Raw genomic sequence first — 23,505 nt, 5'->3', positions numbered from 1 at the left:
TCACCACTATACGACTGCGAGTTGCCGGGGGTGGGGGGTCCTCTGACTTGTGTGTGCGTATGCACCAAATAGCAGTTTGGAGTATTCAGCCTTCTTGGGAGTTTCTGGGTGGTGTCCTGGATAGGGCTCCGCCTGGAGACTCTATAGTTCTGCTGGGGGGCTTCAACACTGAAGTGAGCAGTGATGGAGAAACCTGGAGGGGCGTGATTGGGAGGAATGGCTTCACCGATTAGAACCCGAGTGGTGCCTTGTTATTGGACTTCTGTGCGAGTCATGGATTGGCCATAACAAACACCGTGTTCGAACGTAAGGTAGTTCATAAGTGTACTTGGTACCAGAACACCTTAGACTGAAGATCGATGTTAGACTTTGTGGTCGTATCATCTGATCTGCGGCCGTATGTTTTGGACACTCGGGTGAAGAGAGGAGCACAGCTGTCAACTGATCACCACCTGGTGGTGAGTTGGAACAGATGGCAGGGAAGGCTGCCGGATAGACCTGGCAAACCCAAACGTATAGTTAAAGGGTGAACTGGGAATGTCTGGCGGAGGCCCCTGTCCATGAGGTCTTCAACTCCCGGACGTTCTCGTGTATCCCGAGGAAGGCTGGGGACATGGAGTCTGAGTGGGCCATGTTCAAAGCCTCTATAAGGAAGCTGTCAGGTTGAAGAAGGAGGCCTTTTGGGCTTGGTTGGCCCAAGGGTCTCCTGAAGCAGCAGACAGGTACCGGGAGGCCAGAAGGGTTGTGGCTTCAGCGGTCGTGGAAGCAAAAACTCGGGTGTGGGAGGAGTTCAGCGAGGTTATGGAGGAGGACCTTCGGTTGGCCTCAAGGACGTTCTGGCAAACCATCCAGTGACTCAGGAAGGGGAAGCAGGGCCTGACTCGGGCTGTGTTCAGCTGGGGAGGGGAACTGCTGACCCGGACTGGGAATGTTGTCTGGCAGTGGGAAAAAACACTTTGAGGAGCTCCTGAACCCAGCTAACACATCCTCAGTGGAGGAAGTAGAGTCTGAAGACGGGGGGAGCCCATATCCCTGGTAGAGGTCTCTGACGGAGTTAAAAAGCTCCTTGGTGGCAAGGCACCGGGTGTGGACGAAATTCGCCCCGAGTTGCTGAAGGCTCTGGACATTGTTGGGCTGTCTTGGCTGACATGCCTCTTCAGTGTCACGTGGAGGTTTGGGACAGTACCTGTGGCGTGGCAGACCGGGGTGGTGGTTCCCATATTTAAAAAAGGAGACCGGAGGGTGTGCTCCAATTATCGGGGCATCGCATTGCTCAGCCTCCCTGGGAAAATCTAAAGGTGCTGGAAAGGATCTTCTGACCGACTGTCGAACCTCGGATCCAGGAGGAACAATGTGGATTCCGCCCTGGCCGTAGAACAACGGACCCACTCTTTACCCTTGCGGAAGTGCTGAGGGAAGCATAGGAGTTTGACCAGCCAGTCTACATGCATTTTGTGGACTTGGAGAAGACATATGACTGTGTACCCTGGGGCACAAGCCATCCGGTCCTTGTATAACCAAAATGAGAGCTGTGTCTGCATTCTTGGCACAAAGTGAAATACGTTTTCGGTGGGTGTCGGACACTGCCAAGGTTGTCCCTCGTCTTCGATTGTTTGTGATATTCATGGACAGGATCTCAAGGCGCAGCCAAGGTGAGGAGTGTGAGAACCTCAGAATTGCATCGATGATGTGGTTTTGTTGGCTTCATCAGAACGCGACCTCCAGCGCACACTGGGGCGGTTTGCTGCCGAGTGTGAAATGGCCGGGATGAGAGTCAGCACCTCCAAGTCTCTCTACCGGAAAATGGTGGATTGCTCCCTCTGGGTTGGGGGTGAATTTTTACCTCAAGTGAAGGAGTTCAAGTACCTCGGGATCTTGTTCACGAGTGAGGATAGGCTAGCGTGAGAGATTGACTGGAAGATTGGTGCAGCATCAGCAGTAATGCGGACGTTGTACTGTCTCAATTTACCAGTCAATCTTCGTTCCAACCCTCACCTATTCTCATGAGCTTTGGGTAGTGACCGAAAGGGTGGGATCGCGGATACAAGCGGCTGAAATGAGTTTCCTCCGTAGGGTGTCTGGGCTCAGCCTTAGCGATAGAGTGAGGAGCTCGGACATCCGGAGGGAGCTAAGAGTCGCTGCTCCTTCGCGTGGACATGAGCCAGTTGAGGTGGTTCGGGCATCCAATTAGGATGCCTCCTTGGCGCCTTTCTTTGGAGGTTTTCCGAGCACGTCCAACTGGGAGGAGACCCCAGGGTAGACCCAGCGCTCGCTGGAGGAACTACATGTCCAATCTGGCCTGGGAACGCCTTGGGATCCCCCAGGAGGAACTGGAGGGCGTTGCTGGGGAGAGGGACGTCTGAAGTGCTCTACTTAGCTTGCTGCCACCGCGACCCGACCCCGAAGAAGCGGCTGATGATGAGACGAGTCACGTGACGTGGACGCAGGCCAATGGAGAATGGGCCAAAACCAAACGCAGCAGTGACTGCAGATGCGCTCAATTGAATGGGTTTGTTTTGCAACCTCTACAAGTGTTTCCCAATCCAGTCCTCAAGGACCCCCTTCTATCCTGTAGATATTCCTTGTAACCCTGCATCTGTAGCCCTGCTTGTACTTACTCAACCAATCATCTCATAGCACTTAATTATGCAAGGTGTGCAAAATCTGACACAATTCATTGCTGATTGGTTGAATAACTACAAACAGGTACCTATTCAGGGTTGCAAAGAAAATCTGCAGGATATCGCTCCTTGAGGACTGGGTTGGGAAACACTGCTCTACAACATGGGTTAGGGACATTGTTGCCAGATTGGGGTACTTTTTATTTGATTGGGTGGGTAAAAATGGCTCTGATAAACATAATTATTATTACATACATACACCGGACGGAGAGAGAAACCTACTAAACAACAGCAGTAAAAAAATAAAATAAAAAAATAAAAGGCTATTTTTGGGCGGATTCAGGACCCTGATTGGGCTATTCAAATCTGGCAGCACTGGCTAGGGAATTGTACAACTCAATCCCAATCCATAAGAATGTACAATTTTAATACAATTTATTTCCATTGAATGGAGCGTTCATCGTAGATCGGGTGGTAAAGTAAGCTTGCAAGCCTGTGTCTAAATGCACAGACTTGCGAAACGTAGTTTGCAGGCATCAAACAAAATGTACACGTCTACAAAACTAAGATTACAGATCCAAACTTCAACGCACAAGTTTGCAAAACTGTGGTTACAGATACAAAACCGTTTTTAAGTACACCTTTTTGAATGATGTAATACTCCATAGCTTTCAAGCCATTTGGGAGTATCAGAGATGGCGGCCGGACGTGAACGAGGAACTAACCGGCAAAACGCAGGAAATTCAAACCGAGTTGAAGATACCGTCATGGTGGCGGTTGAGCACGACTGCTCAGTGAATGGATCGGAGGTAGACAGGTATAGTCAGAAACGGATTGAGGGAGGGATGAAGAGAAAGCGGGGGAAATGAGGGGATGAGTGAATGAAATCGAGGCAAACAAGTGAATGGGAATAAAATAAAAAATGACAATGATGAGAGATCTGGACGTGAGGAAGAATGGCATTCAGAGGGAAAGACCTGAGATAATTAGGTTCAATGAAAAGGCTCAAGAAAAAGAAAGTCAACCCGTTTGTGCCAACAACAACTCTGGCAAGTAAGACAGGGGAGCTACTATATGCGAAGGCCTGTAATGATGGCAACCTATTGGGGAGCTGTGCGAATGAAGAACTTGAGAAAGCAGTCAAACTAAAAGATAGGGAAACTAAAGGTGGCAAGCACAGGGTGGGTGAGAGCACAAAATGGTGCTGAATGTAAAGGAGGGAGGAGGGATCACGGGGGTGCCAATGAGTGCCGGTATGGCGGAACTAAAGAGGAATTTCAAAAAGAGGAAAAATAGACAGTGCACAAAGACTGAAAATAACAAAAGGAGTGAAAAAGGGCAGTTAAACGGCACTGATTATATTTGATGGGGAGAGTGTGCCAAAGAAAGTATTCCGGGGTTTTATGAGTTAAAAGGTGTTTGTGCCAAAGTCAGTGAGGCGTGTTAATTGCCAAAGGTTTGGGCACAGCCAAAACTGAAGAGCAGGGAGATGTGCTCGATGCGGGGGCAACCACGAGTATGGAAATTGTGGAGCAGGGACTCGACCAAAATGCTGTAACTGTGCAGGGGCCCATAATATGGCATATCACCAGCAGCCATACCAACATGTACCCTGGCTCTACTGAACTGACAGAAGCTAAGCAGGTATAGGCTTGGCTAGTACTTGAATGGGAAACCTCCTAGAAAAACTGAGTTGCTGCTGTAAGTGGTGCTGGTGGGCCAGTAGGCGGCAGTCTTCCCTCTGGTCCTAATAATAATTAGAAAAAATGTCCCATAGTAGTGATGGAGACATGCTGCAGTAGGAGATTCCATCCTTCGGATGAGATGTTAAGCTAATGTCCTGACTCACTGTGGTCATTAAAGATCCCATGGCACTTATCGCAAAGAGTAGCAGGGTCCGCCGGCGTCCTGGCAAAATTCCCAACCTGGCTCTCTCCACCTGGCCACCTAATCACCCCCGTGTATTTGGCTCAGTGATTCCGCCCTCTCCACCTCAAGCTGATGTGTGGTGAGCGTTTTGGTGCAACATGGCTGCCGTGCATCACCCAGGTGGGTGCTACACATTGGTGTTGATTGAGTTTCCCCCTTCAATGTCAAGCTCCTTGGCTGTCAAGATAAAGGGCTATATAAATGTAATCCGTTATTATTATGCGGTGAGTGTGAGGTTATGAGGCGGGAGAATCAAATCCAAAAAGTGGAAAGAAGCATCACTCAAGTGTCAGAACAGAATAATGCTACTAATGAAGGAGTAATAGGGGTTCAAGAGCTACAACAAAGAACAAATGACAGGATATAGTATGTGGACAAAAGGACTTGAGCAACATTCCCACTGCAAGAGTGATTAACAGTACGGCTGAAGTTAAGTCAAAAAAATGATAAAATTCAGCTGATTGTCAAAGCAGCAGTGAATCATTTAGGATTAGTGGGACTGACATGGGGAGAAGTGAGGGAGAACCTCACCGGTCAGTCAAGCCAGGGAGCACCACGGGTTGGTTAATACCAATTATGGTAATTCTCTTGCAAAGAAATGCCAGAAGCTTACTGGCCAGTGTCCAGGAACTCAAGCATTTCATTAAAGAAACGGCTGTAAATCCGGATGTAGTGTGTGTTCAGGAAACCCGAGGCGACCGCGCTAACCACTGCACCGCCCCGCCATATGCTTTCTCTAAATCCACAAAGACACAATGCAACTCCTCCTGGCCTTCTCTACACTGCTCAGCGCAAACACCGCATCTGTGGCGCCCTCCCGTGGCATGAAACCATACTGCAGCTCGCCAATCGTCACCTCTCCTCTTAACCTAGCTTCTGTTGCCCTTCCCCATATCTCCACGCTGTGGCTGAGCAACTTTATACCTCTGCGGTTGCTACAGTTCTGCACAGCACCCTTATTCTTGAAAATCGGTACCAGTATGCTTCTTCTCTGCTCCTCGGGCATCCTCTCACTTTCCAAGAGTGTGTTAAAACAATCTAGTTAAAAACCCCACTGCCATCTCTCCTAAACACCTCCACAGGTATGTCATCTGGACCAGCTGCCTTTCCACTCTTCATCCTCCCCATAGCTGCCCTCACTTCCTCCTTGCTGATACACAACACTTCCATATCAAGCAAAAAAAAAAAAGTAAATGTGATTAAATATGACAGGTAGGGAACAGGTAGCAAGTTGCTCATCATTGAAAAGAACATATGTGACCTTAATAAGATGTGTTGATTAACTAGCGTATGGCTGAGCAGCCAGGTCTCTGATAAGGAAATTGGGGGGGGGGGTGATTCAGGCACAGGCATTGAGAGTGTGCAGTGGAGCTTTTGAAACGTCACCTGTTAACCGGGGCTGCAAGGCCGAACCCAGTATGCCGTCACAGACAGACTCAAGGCAGGGTTTCAGTAAAACAAGTCCTTTAATGCCCGACAAGATGAGCCGGTAGAGCGAGGAGCAGACGGGGACCGCTGGGTCCAGGGCAAGGGCGCACACGGGAAGGGATGGGGGGGGGGCCTCGACCAAACCGGAAGACAAGCGGGGGGGTCCCGGAAATAGACCAAAGTCTGGAGGCAGGGGCTGGGCAGAGCAGGCAGGACTGTGGGGAAACACGGAGAGCAAGGTTTAGACAAGGAATCGGGTGACAGGTAACGTCTCAGCGTAAAGGCTGGAAGTGCAGACTGACCTGAGCGGGCACCGCGATGCGGCCACGCGGCAAGGCCGCGCAGGAGGCAGGTATAAGGAGCAGGGTTGATTGCAGTAGATGAGATGCAGATGGCGGACCTCTGCTCTGCCTGCCGCACACCTGCCCCCAATCCTGAAGCGCACATACACGGACAGGAGAGAGAAACTAGGGCAGGGGGAGTGGCCAAGATAAGGGAGACAATTAGGGAGACTGGGACGAAGAGGGTGAGTCCTGGGACAGCTGTGACATCACCAGTGCCCGCCCATGGGAGACATGCCGTTGGAATCAAGAAAGATGCAACTAATGGCAAAATTACTGGGCTAATTTGCAGCGACACAATAATTCTCACCCCACTAAAGTGTTGCAGGGGTGCTGTGAGAATGGAAGGTATCAGAGGGATAACTTTGGTCGGGTAGGGAAGGACGCTGCAAAAGAATTTGGGGTGTTTGATCTGAGGATAAGCCCTTCAGTGGTTTACCCGGTGATGGGCTCATGAATGCTTGTGTGGCCTGATATAGACTGGGATCTGTTGGAGGTAAAGAGGAGAACAGATAAAACTGACTTGGTAAGTGCATTCAGCTATAAGTATAGTGGATTTACACAGATTTATACAGATGGTGCCAAGGAACCTGAGACAGGAGTGACAGGATATGGGGTCGCAAATACCAGCAAAAAGAATTAAAATCAACAGGAGAACATCCAATAAACTAGGGGTTTACACAGTGGAGATTTTGGGAGTGTTGGTTGCACTACGATGGGTGGAAAGAAAAAAACTAGGTGAGGTGAGGTGTTGATATGCTCAGATTCATCCTCGGCACTAGCAGGGTTAAGGTCTTTCCATTCAAGCAGCTGCCAAGATGAAGTCCTTCAGTCAGACCCAAGAATGGCGAACCAGTGAGGTCCGGTAAAATGCCTGTGGGTTCCAGCGCATGTAGGCGTGAGGGGGAATGAGGGGGTGGTTGGGTTGGTAAAGAGGGTTTTCAAAGGAAATATAGAAATGCAATTTAGCATCAGTAAAGCAGAGGTTAAACGTGTAATCTGGGGAAAAACAAAACAAAACAACAACAACCAAATGGGGCAAGACAAGTGAGACAGAGGGGGTCATCGATATTAAATCCCAAAGAGTGTCAAAGTTATTAGGGCAAGGTAATGGACACAGGGGGCGTCAGTGGAGCATGTAGTTCTGTGTTGTAGGGGGTATGGGACACAGAGAGAGATGATGAGGGATAAGCTGAGGGAATTAGGGGTGCAGGGATTCACATTAAAAGGTTTACTGAGCATGGGTGAGAGAGCCCTGTGACGGCCTGGCGGCCTGTCCAGGGTGTCTACCCGCCTGCCGCCCAGTGACTGTCCAGGGTGTCTCCCCACCTGCCGCCCAGTGACTGCTGGGAAAGGCTCCAGCATCCCTGCGATCCCGAGAGCAGGATAAGCGGTTTGTATAATGGATGGATGGGTGAGACAGCCCAGGTCAGGGTACTGTTAGTTTTCTTAAAGGATACCAGGTTTTTTATAGGATATGATGGATAAGCAGGGTAAGGGTAAGGGTGCTAGGGTGGCTGACATGGATAGGGATTTTATAGTAGGACTAGGTCATAAGCTTGGAGGTTAAAATGTAGTTTTGTGTGTGTGCACTCGAGCACGCGAGCGTGCATATAGGTGTGTTTTTTTAAGGGATTTAGCACCCCCGCGACCCTGAGAGTCAAGCCAAGTCAAGTCGATTTTATTTGTATAGCACAACATCACAAATTGCAAATTTGCCTCAGTGGGCTTTACAGCAACACAACATCCTGTCCATCGGATAAGGAACAACTCCCTAAAAAAGAAACCTTTTAACAGGGAGAAAAAATAGGAAGAAGCCTCAGGGAGAGCAACAGAGGAGGGATGTTGTGTGTACACGATTTACAGAATAAACATTGAAAGAGGATCAACAGAATTATAATGGAATTATAAAATGTATGAAGAATATGATGCGCAGGATGCCAAGCAGTGTCCAGACGCCAGGACCCAGGCCATGCGACCAGCATCACCGTGTAAAAAAAAAAGAGCAGGATAATCGGTTTGGATAAAGGACGGAAGAACGTTTTCTGATCCACACGTTGGAGCAGAAGGGGGCGGTAACGCGCCAAGATGGACGCCAACCGCCGTAAAAGAAGAAGGGGAAGAAGAACAAACTCGATGACGTCACCGCCCTCTGTTTTGGAGCAGGCTGGAAGATGTCGGCGTCCAAGGTGAAGCAGGACATGCCTCCTCCGGGAGGCTATGGTCCTATCGATTATAAGAGGAACCTACCGAAGCGAGGACTATCGGGTACGCTTATTCACGCATATTTTGAACTAACTTTCCAAACGAGTCCCTCCCTGTCAGGAAGTGTCTATCAACTGGACTTGGAACTCGGCGGCTAGGCGGCGGCTAATGCTCGCAAACCGACAGAGACGGGGCGAGCGAGCGCGCTAACCTCGGCTAAACGGGACATTTGTTGAATCCCTAAATTGCTGCCAGTCGTCGAATTCCAGATGTTTGTTTTAAAACGTCATGACGTCACACGTGTGTGTCGGGGAAGGGAGTGAATAACGCTCGCCATCAGGTCGTGAATGACACGGTTCACTTCAAACTGAAAATGTCTGCAGGACAGCGCTCGCCAACGATCGTGCTCATTGTGCGGCGCGTCCACGCACGGAAGGAAACCTCTACGGGGTTAAATAACGATGGTCCACTTTCCCAACATATTGTCCCCCTGATTTTAGATAAAGTTGATTACCGGCTGATTTGAGGTCATGAGCAAGTTAAATGAGAAAAGACTCCTCCATAGTCTTGGGCTCCATATGCATTCGGTCATATGTCCCTCTTAAGCTTGTACGACGCGGGTGGCACATGCTTTGTGGGTTCATGGCATTCCAAACATATTTCCATAAGTTTCTTGGATAGGCTCGCACTATAGGACATTTTGGCTCAAAAAATTCTGCATTTCCAGCCATAGCGGTCCTATCACTCATAATGCTTTACGTGTCAATTCTGAGGTAGTTGTATTAAGCATGTTTCCTTGGTTACCATCTGATCACCAGTACGGACGGTTACTGGTATGTAAATGGACTGCATTTTATAGCGCTTTTCTAGTCATCTGACCACTAGGAGCGCTTTACAGTGTACGCCTCACATTCACCCACTGAGACACATTCATACACTGATGGCAGAGGCTGCCATGCAAGGCACCAACCTGCTCATCAGGAGGAGTTATGGGTTCAGTGTCTTGCTCAAGGACACTTCGACACGCTTTCTGGAGGAGCCGGGGATCGAACCAGCGACCTTCCGATTACTAGACCACCCACTCTACCTCCTGAGCCATGCTGCCCCTATGTGAAGAGAATAGAAGAGTTATCTTGAAGTGTTAAACAAAAATCCAGATGAAACAGCCTAGGTCCTAGAACTGCTTGGAAAGACATGTGCCATGTGATGAATGTCCTCTCTTTCATTTCCAGGGTATAGCATGTTTGGCATTGGAATCGGCATTTTGCTGTTTGGTTACTGGAGGCTTTTTAAATGGAACAGAGAAAGGAGGTAGGCTGTGTTTTATTATTTACAGCTTAAACAATATCTATAGCCATATGTAAAATTCACAGCCACTCTGGGACTGATCAGGTGGAAATATCTATATGTGTGTGTTGCAGGCGATTGCTGATTGAGGAACTGGAGGCCAGGATAGCTCTTTTGCCCCTGATGCAGGCAGAATCTGACCGAAGGTCAGCCAAAACCCTCTCACTGACACACTCACTGCTATGTACTTATTTTCCAAAACTTGGCAGTAGTTACGTTTGTTCAAATGGCCTCTGAATTTAATAATTTGATACTTGTTTCACCAGGACACTTCGGCTGTTGCGGGAAAATCTAGAGGAGGAGGCTGTCATAATGAAGGATGTCCCTGGCTGGAAGGTAAAACTGAATTTATGTGTAGCATTGTTTGAAATGATAAGCTCCTGGTATTTCCGAGACGTAATGAGGAATATTTCTTGTGGGCCACTGTTTATTTTCAATAGAATTATCCATGCAACGTTCTACTTTCTTTCATCTTAACTGTAAGCACAATACAACAAACTGTAATTGGTGGATTTAAGAAATTAAACATTCTCACACATATTAACCATGACAGACTCAAGAGCATTCCGATTTTAAAATTCAAATAGACATTCTTGAAAATGAAATGTTTTTTTCCCCTATCAAGTGACATGTTTATAACCATTTTGTATATAGTGATAACTGAAACAATATGGGAAAGCCCCCTTCCCCAAAAATAAAGAAAAAATAGGAAAGCGCCCCCCCCCAAAAAAATATGGCAAGTGATGTTTAAAATGGAATTATTTCCTCTGTTTGGGCCAAATGTCTGTTACACAAGTAGACTGACACTGATTAGTCCTAAAAGGTAAACTTCATTTCAATGTAGATCAATTATCTCCACTGATTCTCTTAGGAGTCATGTTTGTAGTTCTTTTGGAAGGGGGAGGAGGATGGAGTCGGGGTTTTTGGTTTCAGGTCCCTTCCCATTCATAGGTGTCAATATTATATAGTATACCTTTAAATTAGTACATTTTTGACAGGTATTCTTAATTAGAGCTCCATGGCCACAACAGATACAGTATTTAATATTTATCACTGTGCAATGTCTGTGAATGTTCTCATTCATCCAGGTCATGGTTATCCAAAGGAATTGAATCGAGTGCAACTGGACTTGGTATATATCCGTGAAGATGTTTCGCCCCTCATCCAAGAGGCTTCATCAGTTCGTGCCTTTCTGACTAGACCAAGCTACTAGCTTGGTCTTCATGGATATATACCCAAGTCATGTTGCACTCGATTAAATTCCTTTGGATCAGTGTGCAATGTGCAGATTATGATGTACTCCCTTGGGTCATACTTTTGGGGGTAGTTTGAACAAGTAACTCATCTACTAACCAACAAAGTGCTTACCATAGACAATGATATGCAAATGCATAATTATGTCATGTCTATTAAATGTATCTATGATTGCATATCATCTGATATTAAAACATACCTTTGGTAATCTTAGTCTCATATCTTCCAGGTCATGGGCTTGAGTTTTGCCATATGCCCACATCCATCTTTCAACCTCCTGTTGATCAAGAGGTGGTTTTACTCGCCTTTAATGTTTATCTTTCTTTTTACACTCTGCTGCAGGTTGGTGAGAGAGTTTTTCACACAGAGCGATGGGTCAGCCCTCTCGTAGACGAGGTGTTTAATCTTCGACCTCGTGAACAGCTTTTGCATGAGCGCTTCGGCCTCCATTGGTACATGTAGGGCCCCGAGACAGATGCAGTCCTTACCACCTTGACCTTCCACAGTCGGTCATTTGTGGACCTGAGCCGGTGCTCAACCCAGCTTGTAAATGTTCGATATTAAAAGTTTCTTTTCTCTACCACCATCCTGGCCTACCTTTCATTTTTACCTACAATCAGAATATTAGACATTCAAGAGGAAACTGTGATGGAAATACTGGCACAGTCAGTTTATATTATATGAAATGCATCAGCACAGCCAGTTGAAGGGGAGGTGTGTACATACACTGCTCAAAAAAATAAAGGGAACACCTAAAAACATAATATAGACCTCGATGAATGAAATATTTCAGCTGAAAATCTTTATTTATTAGACAGAGGAATGTGTTTAGAGCAAAATAACCTAAGAATGATCAATGGAAATCAAAATCATTAGCCCATTAAGGTCTGGATTCAGAATCATACTCAAAATCAAAGTGGAAAATGAGAACATAGGCTGATCCAACTTCTGTGGAAATTCTTCAAGACAATTCAAAATGAGGCTCAGTAGTGTGTGTGGCCTCCACGTGCCTGTATGCACTCCCTACAACGTCTGGGCATGCTCCTGATGAGACGACGGATGGTCTCCTGAGGGATCTCCTCCCAGACCTGGATCAGGGCATCGGTCAACTCCTGGACAGTCTGTGGTGCGACATCGCGTTGGCGGATGGTACGAGACATGATGTCCCAGAGGTGCTCGATTGGATTCAGGTCTGGGGAACGTGCAGGCCAGTCCATAGCATCGATGCCCTCGACATACAGGAACTGCTGACACACTATGGCCACATGAGGACAAGCATTGTCATGCATGAGCAGGAACCCAGGGCCCACTGTACCAGCATATGGTCTGAGGATCTCATCCCGGTACCTAATGGCAGTCATGGTACCTCTGGCTAGCACGTAGAGGTCTGTGCGGCCCTCTAAGGATATGCCTCCCCAGACCATCACTGACCCACCGCCAAACCGGTCATGCTGGAGGATGTTGCAGGCAGCAGAACGTTCTCCACAGCGTCTCCAGACTCTCTCACGTCTGTCAGATGTGTTCAGTGTGAACCTGCTCTCATCTGTGAAGAGCACAGGGCGCCAATGGCGAATCTGCCAACCAAGATGTTCTCTGGCAAAGGTCAATCGGGCTGCACGGTGTTGGGCTGTGAGCACAGGCCCCAATTGTGGACGTCGGGCCCTCATACCATCCTCATGCATTCAGTTTCTCACTGTTTGAGCAGAAACCTGCACATTAGTGGCCTGTTGAAGGTCGTTTTGTAGGGCTCCGGCAGTGCTCCTCCTGTTCCTCCTTGCACAAAGGACCAGATAGCAGTCCTGCTGCGGGGTTGTTGTCTTCCTGCGGCCCCCTCCATGTCTCCTGGTGTACTGGCCTGTCTCCTGGTACCTCCTCCATGCTCTGGACACTGTGCTGGGAGACACATCAAATCTTCTTGCCACAGCACGCACTGATGTGCCATCCTGGATGAGCTGCACTACCTGAGCAACTTCTGTAGGTTGCAGATACCGCCTCATGCCACCTCTAGTGGTGAGGGCACTAGCAAAATGAAAAACTAACCAAAGATCGGCCAGAAAAGATGAGGACAGGCAAATGGTCTTTGGCCACCACCTGCAAATCCATTACTTTTATAGGGGTTGTCTTGCAAATTGTCTAATTTCCACCTGGTGGAAATTAGACAATTTACCAACAGGTGAAATTGATTCACAAATCAGTGTTGCTTCCTAACTGGACAGGTTGATATCGCAAAAGTGTGATTGACTTGGAGCTACATTGCATTGCTTATGTGTTCCCTTTATTTTTTTGAGCAGTGTATTTAATTTATTTTTGGTCAAGCAAAATCTCACCTAAGAATTTCTCTTGGTGGGATGGTTAAAGACTTAGATATGAACAACACATAAGTTCAAAAGGACCATGAACATCTTAACATCTACAAATCATTATCCAGGTATTTTATGTATAAAATACTAAAGTGAAAAATGTTACAAGCATATAAGGACTTTTAGGTGATATCTGTACACATTGCAAGATAAATAACAACTTACAATCATACTGCAGACATATTGCATTGATTAAAAAAAAGAAAAGAAAAAAAAAGGAAATATTGAACTGAGTTGTCTGGTCATTAGGCCAACCAGTCAATTCTAGTATGCAGTTTCATTCTGAGCATGCAATGACTATAACTCAGTATCATATGTAGTCTCCACACCACTGCATGAATTTTTTGACTAGATGAAACTTAAGAGTTGACTAAAATTGAATTTTTCTAAGCATAAATGAGCTTATGTATCAGCACAAATCACCAGAAAAGATATTCCCCCTAAAAGACATCCTCCAGAATTATCAAATCTGATAGCAAACATTCAGTTGTTCATTAGTCATTTAGCCGACGCTTTTATCCAAAGCGACTTACAATAAGTGCGTTTAATGTAGGAAATCAGGAGAACTACTAGTCATCAGAGGTCACAAGTGCATCTAAACAAGCATCTAAGAGCAAAACCAGTGTTAAAAGTGCAAGAAATACAAAAAAACATTTAATGAGTGAATACAATAAGTGCTAAGAACAAGTAACAGGGTAGTAGTTCTTAAAGAGGTGAGTTTTCAACCTGCGCTGAAAGATGGGCAGCGACTCCGCTGTCCTGACGTCAGTGGGGAGAGTTCATTCCACCACTGTGAGGCCAGGACAGAAAAGAGCCGTGACTGGGTCGATCGGCAGCAAAGACCTCTGAGCGACAGGGCAACCAGGCGTCCCGAGGCAGCAGAGCGAAGTGGTCAGGCGGGGGTGTAGGGCTTGACCATGGCCTGGAGATAGGAAGGCGTTGTTCCTTTCACTGCCCTGTAGGCTAACACCAGTCTTAAACTAGATGCGAACAGCTACTGGGAGCCAGTGTAGGGACATGAGAAGGGGAGCTGTGTGGGAGAACTTAGGGTGGTTGAACACCAGACGAGCTGCAGCTTTCCGAACAAACTCCAGAGGTCTGATGGCCGACGCCGGGACACCAGCAAGGAGGGAGTTGCCGTAGTCCAGCCGGGAGATGACCAGAGCCTGGATGAGCACCTGTGCCATCTCATCGGTGAGGAATGGGCGAATCCTCTTGACGTTATAGAGGAGAAATCTGCAGGAGCGAGCAACCGATGCAACGTTTTCAGCAAACGACAGTTGGTCGTCCAGGATCACACCCAGATTCCTCACAGTCCGATTTGGCGTCGCCACTGTGTTGTCAATGGTGATGGCCAGGTCTCGGTGCAGGCAACCTTTCACCAGGAGGTACATCACCCCTGTCTTGTCCAGATTGAGCTTTAGGTGGTGTGTCGCCATGCACTCCGAGACGCAGCAATGCATGTCTCTACTTGTGTGTCAGGAGGAAAGGACAAGATCAGCTGGGTGTCATCGGCATAACAATGGTAAGAGAAGCCATGCGAGCGAATAACAACCCAGGGATGTTGTGTACAGGGAGAAAAGGAGAGGACCCAGAACCGAACCCTGTGGCATGCCTGTAGTCAGTCTGCGAGGCTCCGACACAGATCCCCTCCACGTCACCTGGTAGCAGCGACCCCGTCAGGTAGGTTGCAAACATTGAGAGTGCAGAGCCTGTGACACCCAACCCAGTTCAATACAACATGTGTGAAGGCTCTCAGAAGACCAGCTCCTTACACCTACCTACATGTCAAGTTACGAGGACAATTATCAGCAGCAGAGACCAAGAAGTTATGAACTTTGGTCCAGAGACTGATCTTTCACCAGGTTAGGGTCCATCAAAAGCATCTTGATCTATCAGAGGAAGCACTGTAAGACAATACCCAGTCCAGGGCATCTCTTACAGTCACTGTTAACATCTGTCCCCTTCACTCCACCCACCCAGATGTGGAGAAGGGAGATGACTATTCCTATTCAAAAAGGACATTGTGTAGTTCAAAACACTTGACATGTCTACACCGCTCACCTAGTCAGGCCATGTGTGGCAATGAACTGCCAAGAGCCAGTGATGAGCATTTTAACCCTGCAGTGCGCCACGACACTTAGCATGAAGCTAGTCAACCACAGTTAGCTTAATGTGAAAGAAACTCAAACCTTCCACAATTCTTTTGACATGGCCAGACCAGAAATTTCTAATATTAACAAAAGAGAATCTTACAAGAGTTACGGTATTATTAGCCTCATCAGTCTTACGTAAGCCATGTTTCATTATAATGAACCCCAATTACAAATAAAAAACATTTTTTTACTCTATTGTCCCTGAGTTTCATAGAAGACAATCAAGAAAAGAAAAAGGGAAAAATTCAGTATTTTTCTAAAATACCCAAATTGGCCTGTGTGGACAATTAACAAAAAAATATTTGTTGCATGTTCCAATTTCAAAGAACTCGTGAACAAATGCAAAGTAAAATACCATAAATTGTTAATTTGCCTTAATTTATTAAGATTGAGGAGTTACATCTGGTGTTAAATTCACAATACAATTTTTATTGACAGCAAAACAACATCCCTGTATTTTACTATTTGACATGTAGTCAAACTCACTGGAGAAAGGCACACCGAATACCAATCACCCAGCTGGCCGGAAGGGGCTGCAACCTTACAATGCCAATTTCTATCAGGTCTGATTCATCCTTCAGGCCTTACATTGATTGGCTCACAACCTGTCAACAAAGTCATTGAAATCTATGGTGCCCACTACCAACACAATCCATTACTGTCCAAGTGCCCTTGAGAAAAGGCACTAAATCCAAAAACTGCACCGATAGTGCTACACTGCACGGTGCACATCTCTTAGGAAAATGCATGACTGTGCACTATCTGGAGTTTTGTTCTGCTTGAATGGATATTTAAACTGAAAGAAAATTTTAATTGGCCAATTCTTATTTCACTTTTACACCCAGCCCCTCAAAAAAGTAAGTCGTGTTGCTCATTTGTCAAAGCAGCTCATATCATGGCCTCCATAAACCATTAAGCATCTCTGATCACTCATGTAGACTTGATCTGCTGCTTGCAGTTACCCCACTGTTGCAGCTGTTGAACCTGAAATAAGGTAATAAGGACAATAAGCTTGACAAGTTAAATCATGAAGCATGTTTTCTGATCCAACGCCAATCAACCAATGTTTTTTTCCCCTCAAAGCCAAGTGAGAACTTACCTGGCAACAGACTCTAGCTGTTCCTGCCAACTGAGGCCTGTTATATCAGACACGGAGAAGATATCCATGATGGCCTCCAGTGGCCAGGTCATCCTAGACAAAAGAAATTAAGAGGTGAATTACAAGCAATCACAAACATCAAGATAACAATGAAAACCCAGTCATAAGCATGCAACAGTATTCATAGCTCGCCTGACACTCACCGCTTAATTGAATACAAGAAATATCCCACACAACACTTTTTTTTTTTTTTAAAGGCATGATAAGTCAACTGACAGTTTTGGGAAGGTTTGTGAAGCAAATTTGAGAGACGAATGTGACGGACAGAGGGCGGACTTAAGGAAATACTATCCGTGACAGAGGGGGTCCATGCCTTTAGGTGGATTCAGAGCAGCTGGAGTACCACAATCAAGTGTCAATTCCTAAAATGGCATTTCTCATAGAACATGTGTCGAATGCGGAGGCGGCCATGGCATGTTTGACATTTGAGGGCTTTCAAAACAGTTGCTAACTTTGAAGATATTCATGGCAACAAAATGAGAACTTTCCAACTGACTTGGTAGGATGTGAGCAAAGCAAAAGGAGTTTTTACCTCACGTGAACTGGCCTACTGTTTCTCCACATATGAACTAGGCAAGAGAGCAGCTTTCATCTCTGAAGAGCACTTGTTGGTAGGCGCAACACATCACTCCAAGGACTTGTTGGTTTTGGAAGTAGCTGACCTCTTGAACGCAATGAAGCATTAACATGACCAGCCGTTCACTCTGCATTACCATGCGCCACTTTGGGGGCGTATGAATTTGTATCCTCAAGAGCTTTGACGGGAGTATACCACTGCTTATAAAAAAAATCTGTCCATAAGGTGGGTGCCAGTACTGAAGTTTGGAGGCATGTTCAGGATTCACTTGGCCAAAATACAGTAGTTTGACATCCAAATTTGGGTACCTAATTTATATCACTACCTATCCTGGTAAGCACATAAAAAAAAAGAAGGTAATTTTAGCCAATCCTGAAGAGCTTGAAGGAAATTGCCAAACCACTTTTGTATGCAACAAATAATCTTCTGAAGTTTAAATTTGATGTTTGAACACGCAGTTCATCTCATCCCACATAGCAATAGTAGATAATAGAGATCCAGGTTCTTGTTAGCAAAGCTCCTACGAGGTACTTTTTTTTTCTTTTTTTTGAAAGGCACAAGAATCAGAATATTTTCCACAAACTGTTTTAATAGGCTCCATGAAGCCAAATTGACAAAGAAAAAAAAAAAAGGTTGATACAAAGAACATAAAGTACAAAATAGCTCCTGGCCGAGATTTATCGGGGATATCACATTTGCCGTTGATCACTTGACATGTCCATTTTTACATTAACAATTTTAAATGCAGGCGTTGAGCAAAGAAAAATACCTTCGACAGACTGTAGCATGCTGCAATTTTGCAACTTCATGAACAGCCAGCCACTTCAGGTGTGTAGGTCACCAGTCTGAAAGGAATTAACTTTTTTGGAAAATGGAACAAACAGGACCCTCAGCTAACTTAAAACTATCAAATCTAATGGCTGAGGCACAGCTATCTAGTACCACTTAAAAGGGAATGTATTTATAAAATGCAAAATAGGAAGAAAAAAAAAGTGTTCACATGTCTTGTTCTATTTATAACTGGAGGTAGGTCAGACAATCACTGAACTTAAACTGGGCCCCGTTAAGATACCCTGGTTGTGATGAAAGCCGGGAGACATTTGAGGGTACTATGCATAAAAACAGGGCAGAGTTGAGAGCGGCTGCTCAAAAAGAAAAGCCACAGGAGGGATATTGTTTTAGTATCCAATCGAATGTGACATTGAAATCCATCAAGTAGAAAAACGAAATGCCTCAAAAGCAATTAAGATGCTCCCTCAAGTAAGGTATATCATCAACTGCAACTTGCTTAAACATGGGTTTATCAAGGAATAGCCAAGTCATGGCTACATTCAAAAGATGTTTAAGCTACTACAACATAATACGACTACAGAGAATGGAGGTGACAGTAACACGTGGACATTTTTTCTCGAGGAGTGCATCTTTTAAATACAGCCAGCCAAGTGATGATCTTGAATCAGGGAGATTTTTACTCGTGTGCAGCTGAGGATAAGAAGTGGGCACACAGGTAAAGACACTTAAGGTTCACAAACACTAGAGTTTTGACAACATCCCATTAAACCCACCAAACAGACAAAACACAAACCTCCCTTCCCAGCAGCGCTCTAACTTAGGTGTGAGCAATATCTAATGGCAAAACTGAATATACTCGACTAGCATTCAACATTTAAAAAAAAAATTTTTTTTTCTTCTTCAAAGGAACGTCAACTTCTTGGTTTGAGAGCTATCAGAATATGGTAACCCACTAGATAGTGGTGAGGACAAGTAACTGATTCGGGGATATTCACTCAGGTCAATACATCAGGGCTGTCACCCCAGTGCACCATAATTTAAATTCTCAGGTTAATTGTGCAACTCTTGCAATCTCAAAGCTTGAATATTGAATTCATTGGTTAACTGAAAGGAGTTAAATTTTAAATTGATCCCTAGGTTTCCTACCAAAAGACAACACTTAACCTGACTGTTTTGCGCAATTCCAAAGTTGTTAATTTGAATATATTTATGTTTTAATTTAAGTGACAGCCCCAACACTTCGCTTACACACACACACACACTAGTTATACTTACCATAGCTGTCATATCCATCTCTGTAGGATCCTCCAGAGCGGTCCCCGTAGCCACCCTGACCCCTAGCATTGGGAGGAAAAGAAAAACAGATTTTTATTTTTTTGAACGAACCTACACCGGAAAAATAAAAGAGCACGTGAAGAGGGAATTTTTAGCCTTTTCCCCTCTCACCTTTCTCTGTATCCACCAGAAGAGTATCCACTGCCTCCTCCACTCCTGTATCCACCTCCATAACTCCTGTCTCCTCCATAACTTCTGTCACTGCTGCCATAACTCCTGTCCCCACTGCCATAGCTCCTGTCCCCAAAGCTTCTGTCGCTGCTATATCCACCACCACCTAAATGCATGACCACCCCAAAAACCAAATCAATTAAAAACACTGTCGAGTTGCAAAATATGAATAATAATGAGGGCACAATCAAACGCTGGAGATGAGGACGCAAGACAACCAGTGCAGATTGCTAGCCCGTACCTCTAGAATAACCTCTCCCACCTCTCCCCCTGCCGCCGCTGTAGCTCCCTCCGAATCCTCCACCACGTGAACTTCCTCTGAAGCCGCCGCCACCCCCAGAGCGACCTCCGCCCTTTCCTGCTTCGTCAACACGAATAGACCTGCCATCCAGAGTCTGTAAAACAAGAAAAAAGTTAGGCGTTTTCCATTGCTTCTCGCTAAGATTGTCCACCTTTGATAGCGATAGAAGAGACCGGAAAGGAAGGGGCGAGTGGGGATGACATGCAGCAAAATGCTTGGGTCGGATTCAAACCCAGGCCACTGCAGTAAGGATTGCTTTATGTGGTATGCACTCTACCAGTGAGCCACTGGGGCGCCTCCCTTGCTTCCCTTTTGATTTGGTCACTAAACACACTGAACCAATGACAGAACAGTGCTTTTCCTCCTGGTGGTGCGAAATAGTTTTACAACTTGGCTTGGTGGCCATGTGCGATGGAACCGTTCGTACGCAGGTTCTTTACAGCCAGTCGCTACACCCGCCAATATGATTACTATGAGATCAGCCAGTGTAGTATTGGAAGAGAAAACCTGCAAACACAAGGCTCTCCATGAAATGTGGTTGAACAACAAAGGTTTATATATTATGCCATGTATTTAATACAGGTTACAGGAAGATGGACGTTTTAAGCCATTTGAATGAAAACAATTTTTACTACTATTGAAGGGCAGCATCTCTCAAGCAGAACACACCCATCTTAATAAGATAACGGATATTGAAGATATTGATATGGTTAACCTTAACCAAAGAAGAGGGGGGGGGCGAACAAAGTATATAAAACATGTAGAATGCATGACAAAGAACAAAAAAAGAAAAGAAATAGATATTCCTGGTTCCTGAAACGAGATGGGTTTACCTTGCCGTTCATTCCCTCTAGCGCGTCCTTCGCGTCGTCTGCGTTATCAAACTTCACAAAGCCAAAGCCACGGGACCTCCCATTCTCTTTGTCCCTGATCACATCAACTGGGATAAAACATAAACGAAAGGCACGCTTATTAAACCGAATTACCGTAACAAACCGGCTAAAAAAATCCAAAACACCAAAAGCAATATCTACCTTTTTCGATATTTCCATATTTGGAGAAAGCTGCAGCCAACGAGTCCTCGGTGGTGTCGAAGCTCAGTCCCCCGATGAAAAGCTTACCCTCGTCGGACATCTTTGGTCGCAGAAGAGCACATGTGTTAGCTGTGCAACTAGGAGTGCCACCAAAGGACACGATCGCACTTCACGTCTATGATCATTTTATATATATAGATATATCTATATATAGATATATATATATATCGTGTATGTAGTCAAAAATCGAATTCAGTAAGGGGTTAGGACAACCGCGAAGAAAAAGTAGGTTATGGGTGATTTAAGTAGGGCAGCGTAACCCGTACTAGGCCGCTTCAAACCGGTTCGAAATCCAAACGAGATTTGCTTTATTAACGGCTTAATACACCCTTGGCGCCAGGTTTCAGCGCTGTACCGAAGAAAACGTCGCCTAAAAGCGGGCAAAACGGTGGTCCGACGTGGGCCTTCGAAAATGGGCTACCGTTAGCGGTAGCGGATTAGCTCCGGCCTACTACCCTCGCAGTTCTGCAGGAGTTAAGCGCCATTTTACGTCGCTTTTGTTAAGCGTGCTCCGTTAGCGCTAGCAACGTGTCGGAAGGCGTTACGCCACACACGAATCGGACGGATTAACGGCGCAAACACTAAATGCGGCACATTTCCCCCCTCTCCTCCCGCCTTAACACAACGCGCCGTTCGCTGAAAGGAGCGCTTTATCGGATGTGGTGGATGCAAATCACAGCGATAGGCCGCCAGACGCAGTTCGGCGATACTGTCGGGATTCGAAAATGGCCAACCGTCGGGGCCATTGCACAAATCAAGCGGCTTGCGCGAAAAACAGACGTATTCACGAGGGGTGTGGAACGAGCTCGTCCGGCAACGGTTAAATGACGTTAAATGTATAAGGTTCGGGGGTTACCTTGAGCTGGCTTGGGTTCACACGAGTTGTCAGTTGGGCGGCAGAAGCGGAAAGGAAACTGAGCGGCGCTCGGCTTTTCAATACACCGGAGGGAGGTATTTAAATGAGGGTGTAGAAGGGGCGGGGTTATGCGTCATCATGCGAAACGTCGGTCAGGAAAAAGGGGCTTCGACACGGCCAAAATCGTCGCGCGGTCGACCCGTTTCGATCAACGCGCGGTACAGAAACAGAACCCTGCCCTTCGTTTTATTTATTTACTTATTTGTTTATTTTACTTGGAAATCGAAAAAAGGTTAATGACATTATTGCAGCCAAGTCAACATGCATCGATCACGCTGTTAGATGTAGATATGGAAACGTCTCGAAATGTTGACGAACGCGACAGTTCTGCGCTGCCGGAGCGCCCGTAGCAGTTACTAAAGACTGGGGTTTGGTCGCGAGGCGAAAACGTTTACATTTAGAGACGTGGGGCTTTGCTTAAACGTGTACGACGCGAAGACCATCACGTTCATGGCCAAATAAGGGATTCCGGATCCCCTGGCGTTCAAACTGACGGAAAGACGTCACGCTTGGAGGGGGCGGGAGTTAAAAAAGATGTCCCCTTCGGTACGTCGGGCGTTCGTTTTCGAAACCATTTTGCTTTCGGTTACGGCGCAGTTGAATATTTCGCTGTTAGGATGCTTCGTGGTGGGCTTTGAGGCCGCAAAACAGAAATGTATGTCAAAAAGCACCACGCTGGCTGTGCAGGTTATCTGAAGCGATCAAACACGCAGCGCGCCAGGCCCACGCAGCACGCCGCGCCCACTCCCCTCACGAGATGATGAGCATGCCTGCGAACTTACCTTCCCAAACCTGCCTTCCCCTTAGCTGCGGGTGGGCAACTCCTCGGTATAAAGCTAGTGTTCATACACAAACGAGGCTCATCAACGTAGATAAAACGTGAGATTGGTTCGGCGTCTGTATGAAAAGGTCAAAGGTGCACCGATCTAGTGGACGTTTTAGAAAGAACCAAAGGAGATGCGTGTTATGACCGAGTCATGTTCCCATTACCAATGGCTTGTGGTAGGTGGCCAGTGGATATGGTTTCAACGTGCATGCAAACAGTGTGTATTACATTGTCATTCCTAAAACAACCTGCATATTTTGAAAACTTGATGGACTCTGATATATGTATTTGTATTTATGATTTATTTCTACTATCATAATCATTTATTTCCTATATTTTCTGATATGTTAATTTAAATTACCCGATTCTCGACGCTCTGGAGCAATAAGAGGGTGTAACATTATATGATGTAAAATCTGTGTTGTTTATCATTGTACCAATGAGAGGTGTGTGGGGTGGGGGTTGGGGGGTTGGGATGAGGTGGGGGTTAATGCTAGCAGTTATTTAACGTTTTATTGTAATGTCAAAGCCAACCAAAATCCATACCGTCCACTCATCCGTTATCCAAACCGCTTATCCTGCTCTCAGGGCCGCGGGGATGCTGGAGCCTATCCCAGCAGTCACTGGGCAGCAGGCGGGGAGACACCCTGGACAGGCCGCCAGGCCATCACATGGCCCACACACACACACACA

At 46.1% G+C, this 23,505-nt stretch overlaps 2 protein-coding genes across 3 annotated transcripts; one reads left to right on the top strand and one right to left on the bottom strand.

Moving 5' to 3' along the window:
- Nucleotides 1-8,460: 8,460 nt before the first annotated feature.
- On the top strand, nucleotides 8,461-11,711 carry ndufa13 (NADH:ubiquinone oxidoreductase subunit A13). Its single transcript, XM_056293971.1, has 5 exons — nucleotides 8,461-8,587; nucleotides 9,757-9,835; nucleotides 9,946-10,017; nucleotides 10,138-10,207; nucleotides 11,468-11,711. Exons 1-5 carry the CDS (start codon nucleotides 8,494-8,496, stop codon nucleotides 11,585-11,587), a joined length of 435 nt encoding a protein of 144 aa, XP_056149946.1. The 5' UTR covers nucleotides 8,461-8,493; the 3' UTR covers nucleotides 11,588-11,711.
- Nucleotides 11,712-17,946: 6,235 nt separating this feature from the next.
- cirbpa (cold inducible RNA binding protein a) lies at nucleotides 17,947-22,001 on the bottom strand. 2 transcript variants are annotated; one of them, XM_056293969.1, is made up of 7 exons: nucleotides 21,927-22,001; nucleotides 21,011-21,110; nucleotides 20,810-20,916; nucleotides 19,917-20,070; nucleotides 19,616-19,781; nucleotides 19,445-19,506; nucleotides 17,947-18,859 (listed from the first exon to the last, which is right to left on the bottom strand). In XM_056293969.1, exons 2-7 carry the CDS (start codon nucleotides 21,108-21,110, stop codon nucleotides 18,846-18,848), a joined length of 603 nt encoding a protein of 200 aa, XP_056149944.1. In that variant the 5' UTR covers nucleotides 21,927-22,001; the 3' UTR covers nucleotides 17,947-18,845. The 2 variants fall into 2 exon arrangements, with proteins under 2 accessions (XP_056149944.1, XP_056149945.1); XM_056293970.1 differs by having other exon boundaries at nucleotides 19,938-20,070.
- Nucleotides 22,002-23,505: the final 1,504 nt, after the last annotated feature.

Source organism: Lampris incognitus, chromosome 14 (assembly GCF_029633865.1).
Source record: "Lampris incognitus isolate fLamInc1 chromosome 14, fLamInc1.hap2, whole genome shotgun sequence".
NCBI classification, from domain to species: domain Eukaryota; kingdom Metazoa; phylum Chordata; class Actinopteri; order Lampriformes; family Lampridae; genus Lampris; species Lampris incognitus.
This window is presented reverse-complemented; position numbering and strand designations above follow the sequence as displayed.